Below are 23,705 nucleotides of genomic sequence, written 5' to 3'. Positions count from 1 at the left end.
TGTTTTATACACTCAGTATATGTTGACATATGCTGTTTTTTGTGGTGACTTTCAATTTCAATAATTTGCAAGAGGAGCAGCATGACAACAACATGATTTGAAGGTATGACTATGTGAGACTATACCTTTCCAGACACTTCAGATCTGCAAACACTAAAGGGTTAGGGCCAAGAGACTAGCTCTGAGACTACTGAAATGTCTCCCTACCCAGGGTCACTACTGTCCAGAGGGCTCTCCCCTGGCCCTGCCCTGTCCTACAGGAGAGTACCAGCCCAACCCAGGCTCTGACTCCTGCATCCCATGCCGCCCAGGCTTCTACTGTGAGGAGGCCATTGTTGGAGAGCCCTGGCCCTGCCCCCCTCACTCCTTCTGCCCTGCAGGTACACATACATTGGTTAAATGTTGGGCCAGGTGTTTTTCCTGACTATATGACCGTACCAGGAAACACTCTGGGACCTAGATATGAACCCAAGGACTCTTAATTGACTTTGTCAAGGGTTCATTATTACAATGGTTCAGTTTTTCCTGGTCAGGTCACAGGATCAGGAGAGACTCGAAGCATTAGTTATACACACCAATATTAAGTTAATATAGACTCACCTGGCCCATATCTACGAGAATCCAAATACGAAACGTGATTACCATGCAACAAGCATGACTAGGAATTGATCTAGGTGTGTAGGCCTACACAGAACCTCAACATCAACTGCAAAAAATGCAACCTTATCATACTGTTTTTACCTTTGTCTTTACCAGCCACCATGGTTCCCCAGCCGTGCCCCAACGGTACGTTCACCCCTTCTGAGCAGGGGGGGTTACAGGAAGAGCGGGAGTGTCTGCCCTGCCTCCCAGGGAGGTTCTGCAGGTATGATAACAGAACACTTTCTTCTCATTAACACTCTACAGTTACTCACTAAACTCTCAGCTACGTACCAAATAAGAAAGGACCTCAAGCATGTGCAGTTCGGTGATTATGGTTCAAGAGAGGGTGTTACTGTAATTTAATTATGCCAATGTGTTTTCATTAATTGAAAACCCTTAATCTATTTTATGAGAATTTGTAAGATTCTTGTTTGCAAGATAGACGGAGACCAGTCTTTTCAATAATAGGTAACAGAATTTATTCTCGGAGCGCGCTGCCACTTCACCACGAGCAACAGTTGATATACAAAACATAACGTAATTTCATTGCTTAACAGAAACCCCTCCTATCGACAGGGACAAAGTGAGGTGAAAAGTTCATTCTAACTTACTAACACACTCCCAGGTAACTTTTGACCCCTCAACATTATCGATCACAACTTAGCTGACAGTTCTAATTGACAGAAAACCTAGGAATGCACTCACTGTTTTATCTAAAAAACCCAGAGCTCAGTTTCGTTGGTTCAACCCAGTCCACTTCTTTTTTCCTAGTTGGAATGGTGTTCATTAACTTTAATTACCTCTTGTCTGTGTCACACAATCCCATTTTATGAACTCATATTGTTAATCAGATATGATAAAACAGAGTATAAGTTTACTTAGTTACAGTTCTATTTGAAATGGGGATATTGTTTATTCATTTATTCATAATAATTCTAACAGAGGGCCAATTATTAACATCTTTGAAATTGCTTATTTTGTGTACTGTGTGAATGTGGCCATTGCAATGCCGTTATATTGTACTTCTGCCCCACTGGCTATCAGCAGAATACTCATTTTGTGGTGTTTATAAAGGTCTTTTACTATTATAAAAAAAACATAGCATTTTCACTAGGTTATGTAGGCTATATGTAAAAAAACAGAGCATTTTCACTAGGTTATGTAGGCTATATGTAAAAAAACAGAGCATTTTCACTAGGTTATGTAGGCTATATGTAAAAAAACAGAGCATTTTCACTAGGTTATGTAGGCTATATGTAAAAAAACAGAGCATTTTCACTAGGTTATGTAGGCTATATGTAAAAAAACAGAGCATTTTCACTAGGTTATGTAGGCTATATGTAAAAAAACTGAGCATTTTCACTAGGTTATGTAGGCTATATGTAAAAAAACAGAGCATTTTCACTAGGTTATGTAGGCTATATGTAAAAAAAACAGAGCATTTTCACTAGGTTATGTAGGCTATATGTAAAAAAACATAGCATTTTCACTAGGTTATGTAGGCTATATGTAAAAAAACATAGCATTTTCACTAGGTTATGTAGGCTATATGTAAAAAAAACAAAACACCACAGTTCAAGAGTTAAATCAATGACAAAGAAATCCATTATCATTTTGTTTTGGAAGGTCTCAAGAAACATTATGGAAATAAGAAAATGTATTTAAAAAGAACTAAATAGCATATTTTAAGTTGTATTATGTTACTAGTCTTTGCTTAGTAGCCTGAGCAATGTTGCCACGAATGCTTACGTGCTGAACGCATGGACAGCACGGTTGCTCTTGGAAATATGTATATTTTCACATAGAGCTGAATTTTAAGTTATTTGACTGTGTCTGGGAAAGGGGACCTTCATGTACAAGTAATGAACTGCATGTTTGACGGCAGACGCGAAGCAAATTTTCCCCGGAGGGATGCATTTGGGCTCCCGAGTGGCGCAGCGGTATAAGGCACTGTGTCTCAGTGCTAGAGGCGTTACTACAGACACCCTGGTTCAAATCCAGGCTGTATCACAACCGGCTCTGATTGGGAGTCCCATAGGGCGGCGCACAATTGGCCCAGCGTCATCTGGGTTTGGCTGGTATAGGCCGTCATTGTAAATAAGAATTGGTTCTTCACTGACTGCCTAGTTAAAAAAAAAAATGTTTAATGCACTTGTTTCAAAGTCATAGGTAAGGTTGTGGTAAGATCCTCTGTGCCTGTATACACAAAGTGTCTCAGAGTAGGAGTGCTGATCTAGGATCAGTTTAGCTTTTTAGATCAAAATGAATATGATTATATGGACAGATCCTAGATCAGAATTGCTACTCTGAGATGTTTTGTGGATACGGGCCCTGGTCATTAATAATGTACTGTAACTATTCTAACTGTAGGGCTGGTAAGATCAAGGGCCATTGTGCAGCAGGGTATCTGTGTATGTCTGGCAGCTCTGAGTTCACGCCACAGGGGCCTCACTCCAACTGGAGCCAGTGTGAATGGGGGATGCAGTGTGCCGGCCCCTGTCCAGCAGGTGGGTCACTTATGAGTTGTTCAAAAACAGGACAACATACAATGATTTATTTCAAAGTCCAAGATTACAAGGGGGTCATTTATTGGCCGTCTATTGGATATGAGAGATTTTGGCTTACGATTTTGGAGTTCCTGTGTTTGATGTTTTGTTGTTACAGTACTTGGTCATACAGGTCTGAGTATCGATTTTCATGTGTAATGATCGGGAGTCTTTGTTGTCTCAGGATTCTACTGCCCAGAAGGTTCAGAGAAGCCTGAAGTCTGCCCTGATAACACTATCAGAGTTTTACCTGGAGCAGCCAATATCCATGATTGTCTGTCTTGTCCACCACAGCACTGGTGCAAAAAAGGTAATTATAACACCTAATAATAATGATGCCTTATGATGCTTACTCTTTCTTCCCACTTTAATCAAAACATTGGAGTTCAAAGACATGTTGTACTATGAGACACCAGATCTAGGTTAAAATAATATTTGAGATCTTTCAACTAATTTTGGGACATTTATATTGGTTCCATTGCAACAGACAGCTCAATCTAGCACAGTTAAATAATTTTAAATGACTTCAAATAGCATTTGAAGCCACGTCTGCGAGGCACCCTTAGTGTTTTATCCACGAACCAGACATTTTTAGAATTCCATTGAACTCTTCTACAGGTGACCCTGTCCTGCACCTGTGTCCTGCTGGTCACTACTGTGATGGGGTGGGTGGTAGTCACTACGAGGGAGGGACTGAACCCAGGGAATGTCCGTTATTTACCTACAGATCCGCCCCCGGGGCAGCCAGCAAGGGGGACTGCCACCCCTGTCCTCCTGGATTCTACTGTAACTCTACAGGTCAGACTGAAACACCTTAGACTGCAATATCTTACAATACCATTACTGTAGCATTGGGGCGACAGGAAGCCTAGAGGTTAGAAAAGCGGGCTAGCAACCGAGGGTTGCCGGTTGGACAGGGAAACAATGTCTGACAAGGAAAACATTTCTGTCAGGGGAAAAAATGTGTCAGGGAAAATGTCTGACAGATGATAACATCTGGTCCTACATGCCATCTCCTACTGTTTTGCCCTTGAGCAAGCCACTGAAACCCTAAGCTGCTCAACGGGGCTCCATAGCGTGTCTGCCCTGCTCCAACCTCTCTGACTTCTGCATGTGTCTTTTTGGAGGGGTTGGAGTAAAGTAGACGGCAAGTTTCTGTTAGACACAATAATACACTCTTTTTTTCATTGATTCTAAAGTCCCCCCCCCCCCCGCCCACCCCCCCCCCGGGAAAGACAACATTCCTTTAAGTCTTGAAATAGGAGAGCAGTGGTGGGTAATGAGCCATAATAAGGGGAATTTAAAACACATTTTCCTGGGGCGACACAAATGAGTACCCTGTGGATTTACACATAACTAAAGTTCATTTACTTTCCTTGACAAACTGCACACCATTAGAACTACAATTATCTTCCAACCCCATTGATTTACATTTGAATAAAGCTGTAGTGTAATCATTAGGCTCAAATCACCAGCGGACTTTTACAGTGTTTGCTCTCCCTGGGTTATTTTTTTCAGGTTTTACAGATTACTCTGGCTACCCCTGTCCCCCGGGCTACTGGTGCAGTGGCACTGGTCTACCTATACTCTGCCCTGCGGGTACCATGAGGCCCCTTCCAGGGGCGGCAGCTGCCAGTCAGTGTGAGCCGTGTGCGGGGGGCACCTACTGCCCAGACCCCATGTCCACAGGGCAGCCCAACATTGCTGGAATCTCCTGTAGAGCCTCGTTCCAGTGTCCCCCTGGTAGGTGATGATTTATGTCTTAGGGCCAGGAGTTTTTCCTGACCATGTGCGACTTGACTTGGGAAAACTCCAGGCCCTAGTTAAGTATTTTTTTTTGCTGACCAACGCCAGGCCCTAGTAAGTATGAGGGCTCAGAGTTTTTCCTGATCTAGTAGTTGTGTGTGTGTGTGCGGGTGTGTGTGCATGCATGTGTGTTGGTTAGGTGCGGTCTCAGAGAGGCTGTGCAAGGCTGGCTCTTACTGTGGGCCCCAGACTGCAGAGCCTGAAATCTGTCCTGAAGGCTACCTCTGTCCAGAGGGATCTCACACCTACAACACACCGAACCAAGTGTGAGTAGGCCGCACTCAAAACCTGATGTAATGCTTACTCCAGTTCCTAGGCACATTCATTATGGTCCTTAACATTTATGCCATGATTTACTTTGAAGATAACATTGAACATCTGATCATTGGTTCTTCCACAGTTGCGCGTTTCCCTACTATTGTCCTGCCAACAGCTCTGCCATGCTGTCCTGTGAGGGGGGCTCCGTGCCCCTCAACACCAGTGGCCCCAGAGCCTCCCAGGACAGCAGCTGTGGGCTGTGTGAGGCAGGGACCTACCGACCTCGGCTGTCCCCCCAGCCTCAGTGCCTCACCTGCCCACCAGGGTACCACTGCCCTCCAGGTGACCTGTTTGTGCTACTTTTCGTTTGGTGTGATTGCTTCAGCAAGATTTAGCTATCCTTTCCACAATCTATCCGTCTTTCCAACCGTCTGTTATCCATTTGTTCATTCTTCCAACCTTCCATTCGTTCATACTTCCAGTTTCCACTGATCCACCCATCTTTCAAAGTTTTATCTATCTACCTATACCTTCTTAGCCTCGTACGAACCATCCCCAGCTACCATGTAGGGAAACAGAATGTAAGCTTGCTTTGTGAGACGAGGGTGGTTCGTACGAGAGTAATACCTTCTTGCCTACTTAAATTAATCCAACGAACCATCCTCCATCCATCATACCGTCGTCGTCTTCCTTCCATCCACACACCTATCCATTCTTCAAGCCTTCCTTTTTCCAACATTTAGTCATCTATCTATTCTTCTTTCTTCATCCATTTATCCATCATTCCACCCAACACACTTTTCATCTTTCTTGATTTCAAATGTTTCCTTAAGCGTAAAGCTGTCTTGATTTTTTTTCTGTCCATCAGGGACAGAGCACTACCACAGCAACCCCTGTCCCCTGGGCTATGTGTGTCCGCTGGGCTCATCCAGTCCTGTCCCTTGTCCCCCTGGTTCTTTTGGTAATCTCTCCAACGCTGAACATGTGGAGGACTGCTACCCATGTCCAACTGATACCTTCAACCATCTGGCTGCCCAGAGAGCCTGTTTCCCCTGCGGAAGTTCCTCTACTGCACCCCAAGGTCCGATCAAACAGGTGTACTACACCATAAGGCCCGGGTGTTTTTCCTGATCACATGACCCGACCAGGGACAACTCCTGACCCTTTGTGTGTTTGTGTTTGTGTGTACGTGCGCATTTTCAGGTAACATAATGAGGGCCATGTGTTTTGGACTATCGTGTCACATTACCTTGATGTTTTATAATAATATTTTTTTTGTTTAACCTTTATTATTTAACCAGGTAAGCTAGTTGAGAACAGGTTCTCATTATTATAATAATAATAATAATAATGGTACCACTTTATTTTAAGGTACGCATGTGAACCACTAATTTGTAGTTTATAGGTACAGTGGGGCAAAAAAGTATTTAGTCAGCCACCAATTGTGCCAGTTCTACCACTTAAAAAGATGAGAGAGGCCTGTAATTTTCATCATAGGTACAAACAAAATGAGAAAAAAATATCCAGAAAATCACATTGTAGGATTTTTAATGAATTTATTTGCAAATTATGGTGGAAAATAAGTATTTGGACACCAGAAACAACAGGACACCAGAAACAAAATTGTAGACCTGCACCAGGCTGGGAAGACTGAATCTGCAATAGGTAAGCAGCTTGGTTTGAAGAAACTGTGGGAGCAATTATTAGGAAATGGAAGACATACAAGACCACTGATAATCTCCCTCGATCTAGGGCTCCACGCAAGATCTCACCCCGTGGGATCAAAATGATCACAAGAACGGTGAGCAAAAATCCCAGAACCACACGGGGGGACCTAGTGAATGACCTGCAGAGAGCTGGGACCAAAGTAACAAAGCCTACCATCAGTAACACACTACGCCGCCAGGGACTCAAATCCTGCAGTGCCAGGCGTGTCCCCCTGCTTAAGCCAGTACATGTCCAGGCCCGTCTGAAGTTTGCTAGAGAGCATTTGGATGATCCAGAAGAAGATTGGGAGAATGTCATATGGTCAGATGAAACCAAAATATAACTTTTTGGTAAAAACTCAACTCGTCGTGTTTGGAGGACAAAGAATGCTGAGTTGCATCCAAAGAACACCATACCTACTGTGAAGCATGGGGGTGGAAACATCATGCTTTGGGGCTGTTTTTCTGCAAAGGGACCAGGACGACCGATCTGTGTAAAGGAAACAATGAATGGGGCCATGTATCGTGAGATTTTGAGTGAAAACCTCCTTCCATCAGCAAGGGCATTGAAGATGAAACGTGGCTGGGTCTTTCAGCATGACAATGATCCCAAACACATCGCCCGGGCAACAAAGGAGTGGCTTCGTATGAAACATTTCAAGGTCCTGGAGTGGCCTAGCCAGTCTCCAGATCTCAACCCCACAGAAAATCTTTGGAGGGAGTTGAAAGTCCGTGTTGCCCAGCAACAGCCCCAAAACATCACTGCTCTAGAGGAGATCTGCATGTAGGAATGGGCCAAAATACCAGCAACAGTGTGTGAAAACCTTGTGAAGACTTACAGAAAACGTTTGACCTCTGTCATTACCAATGAAGGGCATATAGCAAAAGTATTGAGATAAACTTTTGTTATTGACCAAATACTTATTTTCCACCATAATTTGAAAATAAATCCATTAAAAATCCTACAATGTGATTTTCTGGATTTTTTTTCTCATTTTGTCTGTCATAGTTGAAGTGTACCTATGATGAAAATTATAGGCCTCTCTCATCTTTTTAAGTGGGAGAACTTGCACAATTGGTGGCTGACTAAATACTTTTTTGCCCCACTGTATGTATAGCTTATAAGGCCTTATTAGGTCTTATTAGCAATACATTATGCCTTAATTAAGTGATTTGTTACTCAAACATTATAAGTCATGTAATACTGGCCAATCCGTAATACCCACATTTTTAGCTGTAATAAAGGTATATTTATACTTAATAAAGAGCGAGTTAAACAGGAAACTGATTCTTAGTAAGCTGTCTCAATGTGGGACGAACAAGGGTAAAGTACCTCAAAATGTTTTCCCTATTCTGAAGTGTGAGCATATTTTTACATACAGAATGATGTAAACAGCTGAAGTTCCATATATACATATGTAATTCCATATATATTAATGTGGGCTGTAAAATATAATATTGTGAATCACAAAGGGACACACCTCCCCATACCCTTGGGCAAAAGCATATAACGTTTGCCTGAAACTGAGGATTTGTGTAGTTTGATGACATAATAAATGAATCCTCCCATTCTTCTCTGCAGATCCTCTCAAGCTCTGTCAGGTTGGATGGGGAATGTCGCCGCACAGCTATTTTCAGGTTCTCTCCAGAGATGTTTGATTGGGTTCTAGTCCGGGTTCTAGCTGGGCCACTCAAGGACATTCAGAGACTTGTCCCGAAGCCACTCCTGCATTGGCTTGGACGTTTGCTTAGGGTTGTTGTCCTGTTGGAAGGTGAACCTTCGCCCCAGTCTGAGGATCTGAGCGCTCTGGAGCAGGTTTTCATTAATGATCTTTCCCTCGGTCCTGACTAGTCTCTCAGTCCCTTCCGCTGAAAAACATCCCCACAACATGATGCTGCCACCACCATACTTCACCGTAGAGATGATGCCAGGTTTCCTCCAGACTTGGCGCTTGGCATTCAGGCCAAAGAGTTCAATCTCAGTATCATCAGATCAGAGAATCTTGTTTCTCATGGTCTGAGAGTCCTTTAGGTGCCTTTTGGCAAACTCCAAGTGGGCTGTCATGTGTCCTTTACTGAGGAGTAGCTTCCGTCTCACCACTCTATCACAAAGGCCTGATTGGTGGAGTGCTGCATAGATGGTTGACCTTTTGGATGGTTCTCTCATCTCCACAGAGGAACTCTGGAGCTCTGTCAGTGACCATCGGGTTCTTGGTCACCTCCCCTGACTCAGGCCCTTCTACCCCAATTGCTCAGTTTGACCAGGTAGCCAGCTCTAAGAAGAGTCTTGGTGGTTCCAAACTCCTTCCATTTACACACCAAGACAGTCGTGAAGAGGGCACGACAAAGCCTATTCCCCCTCAGGAAACTAAAAAGATTTGGCATGGGTCCTGAGATCCTCAAAAGGTTCTACAGCTGCAACATCGAGAGCATGACTGGTTGCATCACTGCCTGGTATGGCAATTGCTCAGTCTCTGACCGCAAGGCACTACAGAGGGTAGTGCGTACGGCCCAGTACATCACTGGGGCTAAGCTGCCTGCCATCCAGGACCTCTACACCAGGCGGTGTCAGAGGAAGGCCCTAAAAATTGTCAAAGACCCCAGCCACCCCAGTCATAGACTGTTCTCTCTACTGCCGCATGGCAAGCGGTACAGGAGTGCCAAGTCTAGGACAAAAAGGCTTCTCAACAGTTTTTACCCCCAAGCCATAAGACTCCTGAACAGGTAGTCAAATGGCTACCCGGACTATTTGCATTGTGTGCCCCTCCCAACCCTCCTCCCCAACCCCTCTTTTTACGCTGCTACTGCTCTCTGTTTATCATATATGCATAGTCACTTTACTATACATTCATGTACATACTACCTCAATTGGGCCGACCAACCAGTGCTCCCGCATATTGGCTAACTGGGCTATCTGCATTGTGTCCCGACACCCACCACCCGCCAACCCCTCTTTTACGCTACTGCTACTCTCTGTTCAGCATATAGGCATAGTCACTTTAACAATATCTACATGTACTTACTACCTCAATTAGCCTGAATTACCGGTGTCTGTATGTAGCCTCCCTACTTTTATAGCCTCACTACTGTATATAGCCTGTCTTTTTACTGTTGCTTTATTTTTTTATTTACCTATTGTTCACCTAACACCTTTTTTGCACTGTCTCGGAGCTCTACAGACAATTACTTTGACCTCATGGCTTGGGCTTTGCTCTGACATGCACTTTCAACTGTGCGTCCTTATATAGACAGGGGCCTTCCTTTCCTTATCATCATCATCGTCCAATCAATTGAATTGACAACAGGTGGACTCCAGTCAAGTTGTAGAAACTTCTGAAGGATTGTATAATATATGACTTACATTTGATGTTGCCTCATATCAGTTTGAAAGTGTGCTTCAATAAGGCTGCATTTACCCAGACAGACCAATTTTGATCTTTCTAACCACTAACTGGCCTTTTCACCAAACAATTACCAATAATTGGGCAAAATAACAGACTTTGGCTGCCTGTATAAATGCAGCCTAAATATCACATCTTGACTTAAATATACCACAGGGGCCTCTTCCTGCACCTGCCTTGGGAAGAACCGTGCTTTCCAGCACTCAGACGGCTCCTGTCTGTGTCGAACCGGCTTCATTTTCTACAACAATCTGGATTTCAAGATCTCCAGCTCTGACAGTGAACTGGACTGCCAGCCTGAGGTTAGATTCAGCAATCAGCATAGTCGGATGCATCTCTGTTTGGCAGCTCGGATACAGATGTAACCACACATGACACTTGTCAACTGTTCCTTATGAGTCTGTGTTTGTATCCTGCTGCGCTAATGGAGGCAATAAGAGCAGGAACCCTCTCTGTGCTGTAGGTGAACAAGCGCTGCAGTGCAGGACAGGTGCGCCTGGCTGCATCCAGAGAGTGTGTCTCACCCTCTCACCACTCCTGTAACGTCACCTGTGGACCTCAGGGAGGGAGTCTGGATGTGGAGATGGGCATGTGAGTACTCTGTCAACACAACAGTCAATGTAATATACTGTATGCCGTTGAGTAGACACTTTTATCCAAAGTCAGTCATGCATGCATACATGGGTGGTCCATGTACCCACCATTCTGGCATTGCAAGCACCAAGCTCTACCAACTGAGCTGCAGAAGACCACATGTCCAATTTGTATCATGTCCAATATTTGTATTTTACTGTTTGCTTATTCAAAACTATCTCTGGTCTATTGAATTAACTGTAATATTGTTTAATGTTACAGTTGTCCAGTCTCCTTTTATCAACCGTCCTGTGTGGCTCAGTTGGTACGAGTGTGGCGCTCACAACACAAGGTGGTTGGTTCAGTCCCCGCAAGGATCACAAATACTATGTACTGTTCAGAAGTTTGGGGTCACTTAGAAATGTCCTTGTTTTTGAAAGAAAATTTAAAAAATTGTCCATTAAAATAACATCAAATTGATCAGACATACAGTGTAGACATTGTTAATGTTGTAAATGACTATTGAAGCTGGAAACGGCTGATATTTTAATGGAATATCGACAGTCGTGGCCAAAAGTTTTGAGAATGACACAAATATTAATTTCCACAAAGTTTGCTGCTTCAGTGTCTTTAGATACTTGAATACTGAAGTATAATTACAAGCATTTCATAAGTGTCAAAGGCTTTTATTGACAATTACATGAAGTTGATGCAAAGTGTCAATATTTGCAGTGTTGATCCTTCAAGACCTCTGCAATCCGCCCTGGCATGCTGTCAATTAACTTCTGGGCCACATCCTGACTGATGGCAGACCATTCTTGCATAACCAATGCTTGGAACTGACCACAAGTTCCCAAAGGGATTAAGGTCTGGGGAGTTTCCTGGTCATGGACCCAAAATATCAATGTTTTGTTCCCCGAGCCACTTAGCCTTATGGCAAGGTGCTCCATCATGCTGGAAAAGGCATTGTTCGTCACCAAACTGTTCCTGGATGGTTGGGAGAAGTTGCTCTCCAAGGATGTGTTGGTACCATTCTTTATTCATGGCTGTGTTCTTGGGCAAAATTGTGAGTGATTCCACTCCCTTAACTGAGAAGCAACCCCACACATTAATGGTCTCAGGATGCTTTACTGTTGGCATGACACACGACTGATGGTAGCGCCCACCTTGTCTGCTCCGGACAAGCTTTTTTACGGATGAGAGAAGTGGCTTCTTTGCTGCCCTTCTTGAGACACCAGGTCATCCTCCAAATGTCTTCGCCTCACTGTGTGTGCAGATGCACTCACACCTGCCTGCTGCCATTCCTAAGCAAGCTCTATATTGGTGGTGCCTCGATCCCGCAACAGAATCAACTTTAGGAGACGTCCTGGCACTTGCTGGACTTTCTTGGGTGCCCTGAAGCCTTCTTCACAACAATTGAACCACTCTCCTTGAAGTTCTTGATGATCCGATAAATGGTTGATTTAGGTGCAATCTTACTGGCAGCAATATCCTTGCCTGTGAAGACCTTTTTGTGCGAAGCAGGTAACCATGGTTGACAGAGGAAGAACAATGATTCCTAGCACCACCCTCCTTTTGAAGCTTCCAGTCTGTTATTCAAACTCAATCAGCATGACAGAGTGATCTCCAGCCTTGTCCTCGTCAACACTCACACCTGTGTTAACGAGAGAATCACAGACATGATGTCAGCTGGACTTTTTGTAGCAGGGCTGAAATGCAGTGGAAATGTTTTTTGGGGGGATTCAGTTAATTTGCATGGCAAATAGGGACTTTGCAATTAATTGAAATTCATCTGATCACTCCTCATAACATTCTGGAGTACATGGAAATTGCCATCATACAAACTGAGGCACCAGACTTTGTGAAAATGAATATCTGTGTCATTCTCAAAACTTTTGGCCACGACTGTACATAGGCATACAGAGGCAACTGCAAAACACCAGTCTCAACGTCAACAGTGAAGAGGCGACTTCTGGGACGCTGGCCTTCTAGGCAGAGTTGCAAAGAAAAAGCTATATCCCAGACTGGCCAATAAAAATGAAAGATTAAGATGGGCAAAAGAACACAGACACTGGACAGAGGAACTCTGCCTAAAACACCAGCATCCCGGAGTCGCCTCTTCACTGTTGACGTTGAGATGGGTGTTTTGCAGGTACTATTTAATGAAGCTGCCAGTTGAGGACTTGTGAGGCATCTGTTTCTCAAACTAGACACTCTAATGTACTTGTCCTGTTGCTCAGTTGTGCACCGGGGCCTCCTTCTCCCCTTTCTATTCTGGTTAGAGCCAGTTTGCGCTGTTCTGTGACGGGAGTAGTGCACAGCGTTGTATGAGATCTTCTGTTTCTTGGCAATTTCTCGCATGGAATAGACTTCATTTCTCAGAACAAGAATAGACTGACGAGTTTCAGAAGAAAGTTCTTTGTTTCTGGCCATTTTGAGCCTGTAATCAAACCCACAAATGCTGATGCTCCAGATACTCAACTAGTCTAAAGAAGACCAGTTTTATTGCTTCTATAATCAGGACAACAGTTTTCGGCTATGCTAACATAATTGCAAAAGGGTTTTCTGATGACTAATTAGCCTTTTAAAATGATTAACTTGGATTAGCTAACACAACGTGCCATTGGAACACAGGAGTGATGGTTGCTGGTAATGGGCCTCTGTACGCCTATGTAGATATTCCATTAAAAATCAGCCGTTGCCAGCTACAATAGTCATTTACATCATTAGCAATGTCTACACTGTATTTCTGATCAATTTGATGTTATTTTAATGGACCAAAAATTTGTTTTTCTTTCAAAAACAAGGAAATTTCTAAGTGACCCCAAACTTTAGAACGGTACTTACTGTAAGTCGCTTTAGACAAAAGTGTCTGTTCAGTCATATTTGTTTATAAGCAGATCTATTTTATATTAATCTATTCCATGATGTATAGTAGCCCATATAATGTAAATCCCTCCTACTTCCAACTCAGTAGCTTAAAGTCTCTCTGTCCTCATCAGCTGCCACTGTGAGCGCTACGTATCAGCAGAGGAGCTATGCAACACCCCGTGTCTGTCCAGACTGCCCCACATCTCTGCCAGGCTCTCCCCAGATGGACAGCTGCTGCTGGGGATCAAAGAGCCAGATGAAAGCCGAGTGTGGAGCAGAGTGAGCACCACCACCGCATGCTTACTGTACAGCCTTATGGCCCTATCCATTTGGATCTTTCTGAGAGGTCACACACTCTCGGGACCTGACCTCCATCACATGACTGTGCCCAAGATTGCTTCAGTAGCCTCAAAACCATGCTGTATGAGCTATAGCCAACTCTGGTGTCGTTGTGATGGCATGACATGTATGACATATGGTAATGTTTGAAAACTAGAGTTAGCTTCAGCACATACAGTATGGACACAGAGATAGCTGCAGTGTGATCAGGGTTGGGGAGTAACGGATTACATGTAATCTGTTACATGTAAGGGATGACAAAAAAATGGTAACTGTAATCCTTTACATCAACAAACATATTGTAATCAGATTACAGATACTTTAGAAAAATGACATGATTACTTCGAGGATTACTTTTGACACTTCTCTGTTTTCTCAATGACATTCAAATCAGCATTGAAAAAAGGCACATTTCTAAGTGACCCCAGTTTAAGTTTGTCAGAGACCACAATGATGACACACCAAATGTGCTTGATGGATCACAGGAAAGGAGCAGGAATAGGCTTTTGTAGGCTACAGTCCAAGCTATGTCTTCCAATGGTGCGACTGCTGTCGGCATCCGAAGATTATCCAACTTGAATAAACGCTTGGTGGTAAGGATGACAGCAGTGGTGTAGTCTACGGCGATACGGATATCACTTGTTATTGATATCTACAAAGCGCATTGATGTGAATCACACTGCTGCTCTCTCATTTAGCTGTTTGCGGCTTACGGATTGTGGTTGTTGTGGACGGCTGTTCACAAATCTAAATGTGTGTTTGAACACAATATTGGTTGAGTTCAAGAAGTTTAAGCTGCCTATCAATCGTTGTTTTTGAAACCAATCGACAGCCACTGAAAAAAGCGCTCTCTCAATAGCTGTGTAGTGCGGATCCCGGCCTATGGAATAAAAGTGGGGCTTTAATTGCTCAATCTAAATCATGCCGATAAAAATATAAATCCATAGGCCTAATGGATACATCCTGAAACTCGCACGCTTTTGATAGACTTAAATGGGCAACCTGTAATAATCTCAAATTTGTACTCATCAGACCAAAGGACAGATTCCACCGGTCTGATGTCCATTGCTCATGTTTCTTGGCCCAAGGAAGTGCTACATCCATTGTTGGACTGAATTATATATATTTTTTACCTTTATTTAACTAGGCAAGTCAGTTAAGAACAAATTCTTATTTTCAATGACAGCCTAGGAACAGTGGGTTAACTGCCTGTTCAGGGGCAGAACGACAGATTTGTACCTTGTCAGCTTGGGGATTTGAACTTGCAAGTCCACCGCTCTAACCACTAGGCTACCCTGCCGTCAAAAGTTTGGACACACCTACTCATTCAAGGGTTTTTCTTGATTTTTACTATTTTCTATTGTAGAAACAAAACTATGAAATAACACATATGGAATCATGTAGTAACCAAAAAAGGGTTATACAAATGTTTCAAAGTAGCCACCCTTTGCCTTGAAGACAGCTTTGCACACTCTTGACATTCTCTCAACCAGCTTCATGAGGAATGCTTTTCCAACAGTCTTTTCCAACAGTCTATGCCAAGCACTTGTTGGCTGCTTTTCCTTCACTCTGCGGTCCAACTCATCCCAAACCATCTCAATTGGGTTGAGGTCGGGTGATTGTGGAGGCCAGGTCATCTGATGCAGCACTCCATCACTCTCTTTCTTGGTCAAATAGCCCTTACACCGCCTGAAGGTGTGTTGGGTCATTTTCCTGGTGAAAAACAAATGATAGTCCCACTAAGCGCAAACCATATGGGATGGCGTATCGCTGCAGAATGCTGTGGTAGCCATGCTGGTTAAGTGTGCCTTGAATTTGAAAAAATCCCCGACAGTGTCACCGGCAAAGCACCCCCACACCATCACACCTCCTCCATGCTTCTTGGTGGGAACCACACATGCAGAGATCATCCCTTCACCTACTCTGCGTCTCACAAAGACACGGCGGTTAGAACCAATAATCTCAAATTTGTACTCATCAGACCAAAGGACAGATTTCACTAGTCTGATGTCCATTGCTCGTGTTTCTTGGCCCAAGGAATTCTCTTCTTCTTATTGCTGTCCTTTAGTAGTGGTTACTTTGCAGCAATTCAACCATGAAGACCTGATTCACACAGTGTCCTCTGAACAGTTAATGTTGAGATGTGTCCGTTACTTTAACTTTGTGAAGCATTTATTTGGGCTGCAATTTCTGAGGCTGGTAACTCTAATAGACTTATCCTCTGCAGCAGAGGTAACTCTGGGTCTTCCTTTCCTGTGGCGGTCCTCATGAGAGTTAGTTTCATCATAGCGCTTGGTGGTTTTTGCGACTGCACTTCAAAGTTTTTGACATTTTTCAGATTGACTGACCTTTATTTCTTAAAGTAATGATGGACTTTTGTTTCTCTTTGCTTATTTGAGCTGTTCTTGCCATAATATGTGCATGGTCTTTTACCAAATAGGGCTATCTTCTTTATACCACCCCTACCTTGTCACAACACAATTGATTGTCTCAAACGCATTAAGGAGGAAGGAAATTCCACAAATTAACTTTTAACAAGGCATACCTGTTAATTGAAATGCATTCCAGGTGACTACCTCATGAAGCTGGTAGAGAGAATGCCAAGAGTTTGCAAAGCTGTCATCAAGGCTACTTTGAAGAATCTAAAATCTAAAATATATTTTGATTTGTTTAACACTTTTTTGGTTACTACATGATTCCGTATGTGTTATTTCATAGTTTTAATGTCTTCACTATTATTCTACAGTACAATGTAGAAAATAGTAAAAAAGAAAAACCCTTGAATGAGTAGGTGTGTCCAAACTTTTGAGTGGTACTGTATATATATCCATTGATTCTTGAAGAATATAACTTATAAATGCCTCATGAACTTAGTTCAACTATCACAGTCCATGAGAACCCAACATATAACCGTGTTTTACTCCAATGTTTGTCAACATTGTAAATGTAAACAAACGTTGTATAGCCTCATAATTTCTCCAGGCCCATCTCTCAGCTTTTTACCAGAACAGAGTTGGGGCAACATTTATTGGAATGACTGTAATTCTGATAGAATACATTTTTTAATGTAAAGATGTAATTTAATCGTATTATTTTATGTAGTAGAAAGCGCTGGGTTAGAAGAAGCCTACGTAACCAACCCATAAAGTAAAATGTAACATCCATATATGGCCAGCGATCTAAACGTTAACATTTATCCTGCAATAGATGTTGTTCAATTGGTAACATACATTTTTGTAATCTTCTAATGCCTCTTAAGGGGTAAATCATCTTAAAGTAACTGAATGTAATCAGATTACGTTAATGAGTTTAGGTAATCCCAAAAAGTTACATTACTGATTACAATTTTGGACAGGTAACTAGTAACGGATTACATTTAGAAAGTAACCTACCCAACCCTGTGTTTGACAACTTGACTCTTAAAGCTGTTGTATCCATGGGATAGCCTTGTGGTGAAGAAACGTAGTATGGATCAGAGTTGGGGTCAATTCCTTTTCAATTCAGTCACTTCAGGAAGTAGACTGAAATTCCAATTCCTAATGTTTCCTCATAGGAGAGCATTTGGGGAAAATTGGAATGGGAAATTGAATTTCAGTTTAAGTCCTAAATTGACATGGAATTGACCACAATAGTGGTTGAACGCAGGTGTGGATTTATATGTATTATTTACACGGTAATACAGCAGACAAATACAATCATTTATTATTATCCATTTACTCTAATTATCATTAGATCCTTAATGACATGTATCCTTTCTTTCCTGTAGAAAATGATGGATGTTTTGGGACCAGACGTCCACGTGAAGAACATTGGAAACATCCACTTTGTTCAATTTGATTCTGAAGGTGTATTTGGTTGGATTCTGATGGACCGAAATGTTATTGAAATGACCCTGACAGGTAATTGGGTTTGATTGAATAAAGTCAGTTTCTGTTATATGTATCTAAGCCATTTCTTAAAGGAAAGCTGTATATTTTCAATAGTTCATTATTTGCCTGCAGCAGAGCCAATCGAATTTATTGACATGCGATCAAGGAAGAGGAGGGATCTAGAATCCAAGGCAGAACTTCTACACTCCGATGTCCTCCCTCGTATCCCCAACCCCATAGCCTGCCTCTCCTCCAATGACATGCTCATCTTCCAGCTCACCATCAACTACAATGGTATGTCATTTCTTTCAACCTGTATTTCAAACATTCCCTTGGACTCTAACTTAAAGTTCACTTGTTTGAAGTTCTTGCTTATTTCTTTAGTAGTCCTATCTGTTTTTGTGTTTGTTTGCTGGGTGTTTAGCGAAGTCCATAATCTCCTGGCTAGCATGTAAGAATGCTAGTGGAAACGGATTGTATCATCTTGAGGTAAACTTCATAAAGTTAACTATCCCTTTAACTATTCTGTTTTGCGACATTCCTATTTTATTACAATTCATTTTCAAACCAGACCGTCACCTCAGCCACTTCCCAGTGTACCAGAAAGACCATCTATTCAATAGCAACCCTAGCTGGGACTTTGGGGCCTTCCGGCGGCTAGAGCGACTCATGAAGCAGACTCAGTTCAACTCTACCAGGTATGAAGGTCCCTAACGGCCTTTAGTCTTCAGTTAGGTCATATTAGATTCACATTAGCAATGTAAAGCATTTGTTCTCTAATTGTGGCCGTGCCCAAAATGGCACCCTATTCCCTATATAGCCCAAAGTAGTGGACAGTATAGGGAATCAGATTTTCTTACTGACTCTTCTTTTACCATATATATGCCCACATGTTCTCTGAGACAGGGAAGTATGTGAATGGGCTCTGGGCGAAAGTAGTGCACTATATACAATCTTAGGGAATAAAGTGCTATCTAGAACCTTGAAATGTTCTTTGGCTGTCCTCATAGGAGAGCCATTTGAAGAACCCATTTTGGTTCCAGGTAGAACCCCTTTGGTTCCATGTAGAACAATTTTGGGTTCAATGTAGAACCCTTTCCACAGAGGGTTCTACCTGGAACCAAAATGGGTTCTTCAATGGCGTGCTTTTCAGATTCGTCTCCTCTTTTCCCATTAGATTTGCACACGTGTTCTCAGAGACGGGGAAGTATGTGTTCCTGGACAACGCCATTCCAGAGTGGAGTCTTGTGGTGGTGGTCAGTGAGAGAGGGACAGAGTGTGACCCCACTGCAGCCGTTTTCCAGCCCATGACCCCCGCCCAACTGGTCAAGCACGGGGTCATCAAACAACACCGGCTCAACCTGCTGCCTGACTGGGGCGCCATCGTAGGTGAGGTACACTCTGTGTGCATTTCAAATGCCACTCTAATTCCCTATTTATGGTGCATTTCCTCCATGTTAAACATCTTCTCACAAAGCAGCTGTTTGGATTATTCAGAGGTTGTAGACACGTCTCTTTTCAAGTCCCAATAATCACCCTGCTTGATGAAAACACAATTCTCAAAATATCACTAGTGCTTAAAACCCAAAAGGCTGGAGTGACATCTATGGAAAAACACCGTTAGTGCACTGCTTTTGATCAGGGCCCACAGGGCTCTGGTCAAAAGTAGTGCTCTCAATAGGGTATATGGTGCCATTTGGGATTCAGCCACTGACCGTTCACATCTGAAGTGATATGTAATCAATAGCAACACATAAAGAGAGAAGAGAAATCAAGGCACAGCCCCATAGTAGAGAATCATAGACTGATTCCTTGGTGGGGATCGATTTTTAACGTGCATTATCACCCTCCTGTTTTTCTTTGAATTGATTGGTTAACAATTTATTTTCCCCACTGTGTTTAAATTCTGTGTTCCGCTTCACCATGCCATTGATAACCAGTTCATATGCAGTTTGTCATGCAGCAAGAGAGAGCTAGTGTAGGTACTGCTGAGCAGAAAAAAAGAGAGGTAGTACAGGCTGCTTTGATTCTGTGGAAAAATACCAACGCTATCAAAAATATGGTCAATGGTTGAAAGGGTCTGAATAGACTTAAGAACAAGTTAATTGGAGCCTTGTCTCTTCAAACCAGTAAACCTGAACGACAGTAACAAAAAAAGTACTATAGAGCAGGGTTTCCCAAACTCGGTCCCGGGGGCCCCTCTTGGGTGCACGTTTTGGTTTTGGCCCCCCAGAACTACACAGCTGATTCAAATAACCAACTCATCATCAATCGTTAATTATTTGAATCAGCTGTGTAGTGGTGGGTCAAAAAACAAAACGTGCACCCATGGGGGGGGGTTACCATTCTCTGGTTACCATTCTCTGTCATATGGCATGACACACTTTACACTACATATTGTAGCCATGTGTATGCCAGTTCCTCCACAGGAAAATAGGGTTAATTGAATATGAATTTAGGGTCTTTTTACCTCAAACAAGACCCAAAAAAAAAAAAAAATTTTGTTGCCGACCATCTCAGATTGTTCCAATTTGGGTGCAATCAAGTAGCTTAATTTTCTAAAAATTGTTGCAGGAATGTTTATATTGTCTTTTTTTTTTAACTACAGAAACCTTTAGAACAACCTGATATAGTGGGTGTCATGGCTTGCTGAATTGACGTGGAATGAATGACTCATGAATCTCCTCACTGTAGGTGTCCTGAGTCTCCTGCTTGTGCTGATCCTGGTGCTCACCACCACAGCTCTGGTTCTGAAGTCCAGTCGGGCCAAGCTGGTGTGCCAAGGCAAACTGAGGCCTAAGTGGCGGAGCCTGGGAGAGCCAATCCCTCCAGTGGAATACGTCTACAGTGGAGAAAGGTCAGCCAGACGCAACCAAACGATCAATACTGGTTTATTCTATTAGCTTTTATTAGCTTGGCTAATAGCTTTCAGGGAGTGGGCCAGCCATTTATCTGATATCTGATCTTACCACAGTTATGATTGAGAGTTGGTAGATAGCAGGGAATGGCTCTACTAACAGCTCTCTGGTCAGAATTCAATCATGGCAGATAATAGGTTCTCTGAATTGTATTTTCAGAGGTGTATTTGATTTGCACTGCAGCATGCCCCTTACAAATCAGCAGTCCTGTGGCATGACCCATTCAATTCTGATGGTGAGCATGGCTGAGAAGTCTTTAGGTGCATCATGCAACAGGACTGTTGTTTTTACAAATCAGGTCAACTCCATCCATCTGACCGGGGACACCTTGCTGTGCAAGTGAAACTCTGCTCTGAAAACCTCCTTCCGAAAAAACATCTACAATGATTGACTTCTCTCTTTTGTTTGTGTCTCAGCCTGAATGGCCAGGGGGTGCTGGGCTGCAGGGGAGTCGGAGAGGGGGCTGAGGCTGAGGAGCCTGCAGTCTGCCGTGGAGGAGGTGACTAACTCAGATTACTCACTGCATTAATGATGATAGGTTCATAGTCATGATGGGTTAATGCCCATCTGCGCCGCAATTTCAAAACCACCCATGGTACATATACGGTCACGTACAAGGTTATTTACCCCCACTAGATGAATAGTTGAAGTTTTTGATTGTACTCATAGTCACTGAAATACCATTGGGTAAAGGGGTGGGAGAGAACCTAGTGGTTAGAGCATTGGGTTGCTGGATCAAATCCCTGAGCTGACAAGGTAGAAATCTGTCGTTCTGCCCCTGAGCAAGGCAATTAACCCGCTGTTCCCCGGGTGCCAAAGACGTGGATGTCGATTAAGGCAGCCCCCCCGCACCTCTCTGATTCAGAGGTGTTGGGTTAAATGCGGAAGACACTTTTGAGTTGTACAACTGACTAGGTATCCCCCTTTTCCTAATGGTTTCAGGAGTATTTTGCTCTCCCATTTCCATTTTGGATCGATTATCCATTTTATACCCAAAATCCAACTCAAGGATGACAACAGTGCTAAACCACGATAATGTACTAGCGAGGCTATTTCCCTCTAGATCAATGAAATGTTCAGTAGTCTCGCGTTGGAATTTCAAGTTATTTTTAATTCTCCACAAATGCTACCCAAGGATACATGACTGGGAAGTTTGATCTGGAGGAATTCAACGTGAAAACTCTCTACGACAAGCTGGAGGATCAGAACCTGCATTTGGCGTCCCAGCTGGCCAGGCACCGCAAGGACACCCAGGAGTTCTACCGGAATATCTGTCAACAAACAGATGCCCTGAGGGTAGGACAAATATGGCACAATAGAACAGGGGAACGTAGCAGACCTGAGTTCAACCACTATTTGAAATCTTTCAAATACTCTAGCCTGCCTGAAGGGCCAGGTTGGGCAAGGTTAGCACTTTTGGGACTTCTCTGTTGGTTCCATTGCAACAGCCATGGTCGATTAAACACAGATGAAGTGTTTGAAATCATTTCAAGTAGTATTTCAACCCAGGTCTAGAAATAGTCCCCCGAGAATCTGTAAAGTGACGGAACATAAACATACATTAGACCTATCGGTCCTTTGAACGGCGTGACTAGTGGTTTTATGTTGTACTAGGATGTTCTGGAGAACATGGAACCCAAAAAGTTGAGTCTGTTGAAAGAACTATTGGAACGCGATGCCTTGCAGAATGAATCATACACCAACACGGATGCAGACGGGGATGGACATATCCAATCAACAAAAGGTAAGGCTTAATGGTGTCAATCAGTGGCAAATAACACATTTACTGTAAAATCATCTGCCTACAGAGATAACGTCTCAGAGATAATGTAAAGTATTGCTTTGCTATACTATGACCAGCATTTGATCCAACACAGATTTGAGACCAGCTCACAGCGATGGGCCTTTCAAGGCAAATTTCCCTTGACGTTTGCAGAAATCCCTTTCTACTGTAAACTTTGTGGATGTCGGCTCAAGGCAACTGCAGTGCACAGGTCTTTTTTCTGCGTCTATCTGAATCCCAACCTTTGACCTGTCATCAGATGCGTCAGTGGTGCTGATGGGAGCTGTAGTCAGAGCTTTGGAGGCAGTCCTGTACAGACTTAGTGGAGAGAGCTGGCAGAAGCATGACATGACCGCAGCACACTGCCACACAGACACCAGGGAGTGTGAACTGCACACAGGCTACACACAGGTAAATGGCTATCACATCCAAAGGTTATATATATATATACACTCGGTCGCCAGTTTATTAGGTACACCACCCAGTTCATGTGGCCATGGCTTTCTATATAAAGTAGGTAGGCAGACATTCAGACATTCAGTTACTGTTCGATTGAATGCTAGAATGGTCAAAACGAGTGACCTAAGCAACTTTGAGTGTGGTATGATCGTCGGTGCCAGGTGCGCCCGTCCCAGTATCTCAGAAATTCCGGCCTCCTGGGTTTTTCACTCATGGGTGTCTAGGGTTTACAGAGAATGGTGAGACAAACAAAAAACATTCAGTCAGCGTCAGTCCTGTGGGCTAAAACAGTTTGTTGATGAGAGGTCGAAGGGGAATGGCAGGAATCGTGCAAGCTATTAGGCGGGCAACAAACAGGCAAACAACGGTACAACAGTGGTGTGAAGAACGGCATCTCGGAATGCATAACTCGTGGGTCCTTGTCACGGATGGGTTATTGCAGCAGAAGACCACACCGGGTTCCACTCCTATCAGCTAAAAACAAGAAGAAGCGTCTCCAGTGGGCACAGTAAGGTCCCTTGACACCAGTTGAGC

At 43.2% G+C, this 23,705-nt stretch overlaps 1 protein-coding gene across 1 annotated transcript in view; it reads left to right on the top strand.

The window, feature by feature from the left end:
• The window catches only part of LOC110507371 (zonadhesin), a 53,714-nt gene that overhangs the window by 25,768 nt on the left and 4,241 nt on the right, over positions 1-23,705 (top strand). Inside the window, exons 29-49 of the mRNA XM_021587319.2 lie at positions 212-380; positions 757-865; positions 3,013-3,149; positions 3,373-3,498; positions 3,807-3,986; positions 4,707-4,931; positions 5,134-5,260; positions 5,395-5,594; positions 6,121-6,333; positions 10,516-10,661; positions 10,823-10,950; positions 13,935-14,082; positions 17,909-18,041; positions 18,144-18,305; positions 18,583-18,709; positions 19,189-19,400; positions 20,706-20,868; positions 21,346-21,428; positions 22,065-22,225; positions 22,544-22,673; positions 22,972-23,123. Of these exons, the coding sequence (XP_021442994.2) occupies positions 212-380; positions 757-865; positions 3,013-3,149; positions 3,373-3,498; positions 3,807-3,986; positions 4,707-4,931; positions 5,134-5,260; positions 5,395-5,594; positions 6,121-6,333; positions 10,516-10,661; positions 10,823-10,950; positions 13,935-14,082; positions 17,909-18,041; positions 18,144-18,305; positions 18,583-18,709; positions 19,189-19,400; positions 20,706-20,868; positions 21,346-21,428; positions 22,065-22,225; positions 22,544-22,673; positions 22,972-23,123 (3,231 nt within the window). The remainder of the gene's footprint in view (positions 1-211; positions 381-756; positions 866-3,012; positions 3,150-3,372; positions 3,499-3,806; positions 3,987-4,706; positions 4,932-5,133; positions 5,261-5,394; positions 5,595-6,120; positions 6,334-10,515; positions 10,662-10,822; positions 10,951-13,934; positions 14,083-17,908; positions 18,042-18,143; positions 18,306-18,582; positions 18,710-19,188; positions 19,401-20,705; positions 20,869-21,345; positions 21,429-22,064; positions 22,226-22,543; positions 22,674-22,971; positions 23,124-23,705) is intronic.

This window comes from Oncorhynchus mykiss, chromosome 27 (genome assembly GCF_013265735.2).
Source record: "Oncorhynchus mykiss isolate Arlee chromosome 27, USDA_OmykA_1.1, whole genome shotgun sequence".
In the NCBI taxonomy this organism is placed as follows: domain Eukaryota; kingdom Metazoa; phylum Chordata; class Actinopteri; order Salmoniformes; family Salmonidae; genus Oncorhynchus; species Oncorhynchus mykiss.
The sequence above is the reverse complement of the archived record's forward strand: the minus strand, read 5'-3'. Positions and strand labels throughout refer to the sequence as shown.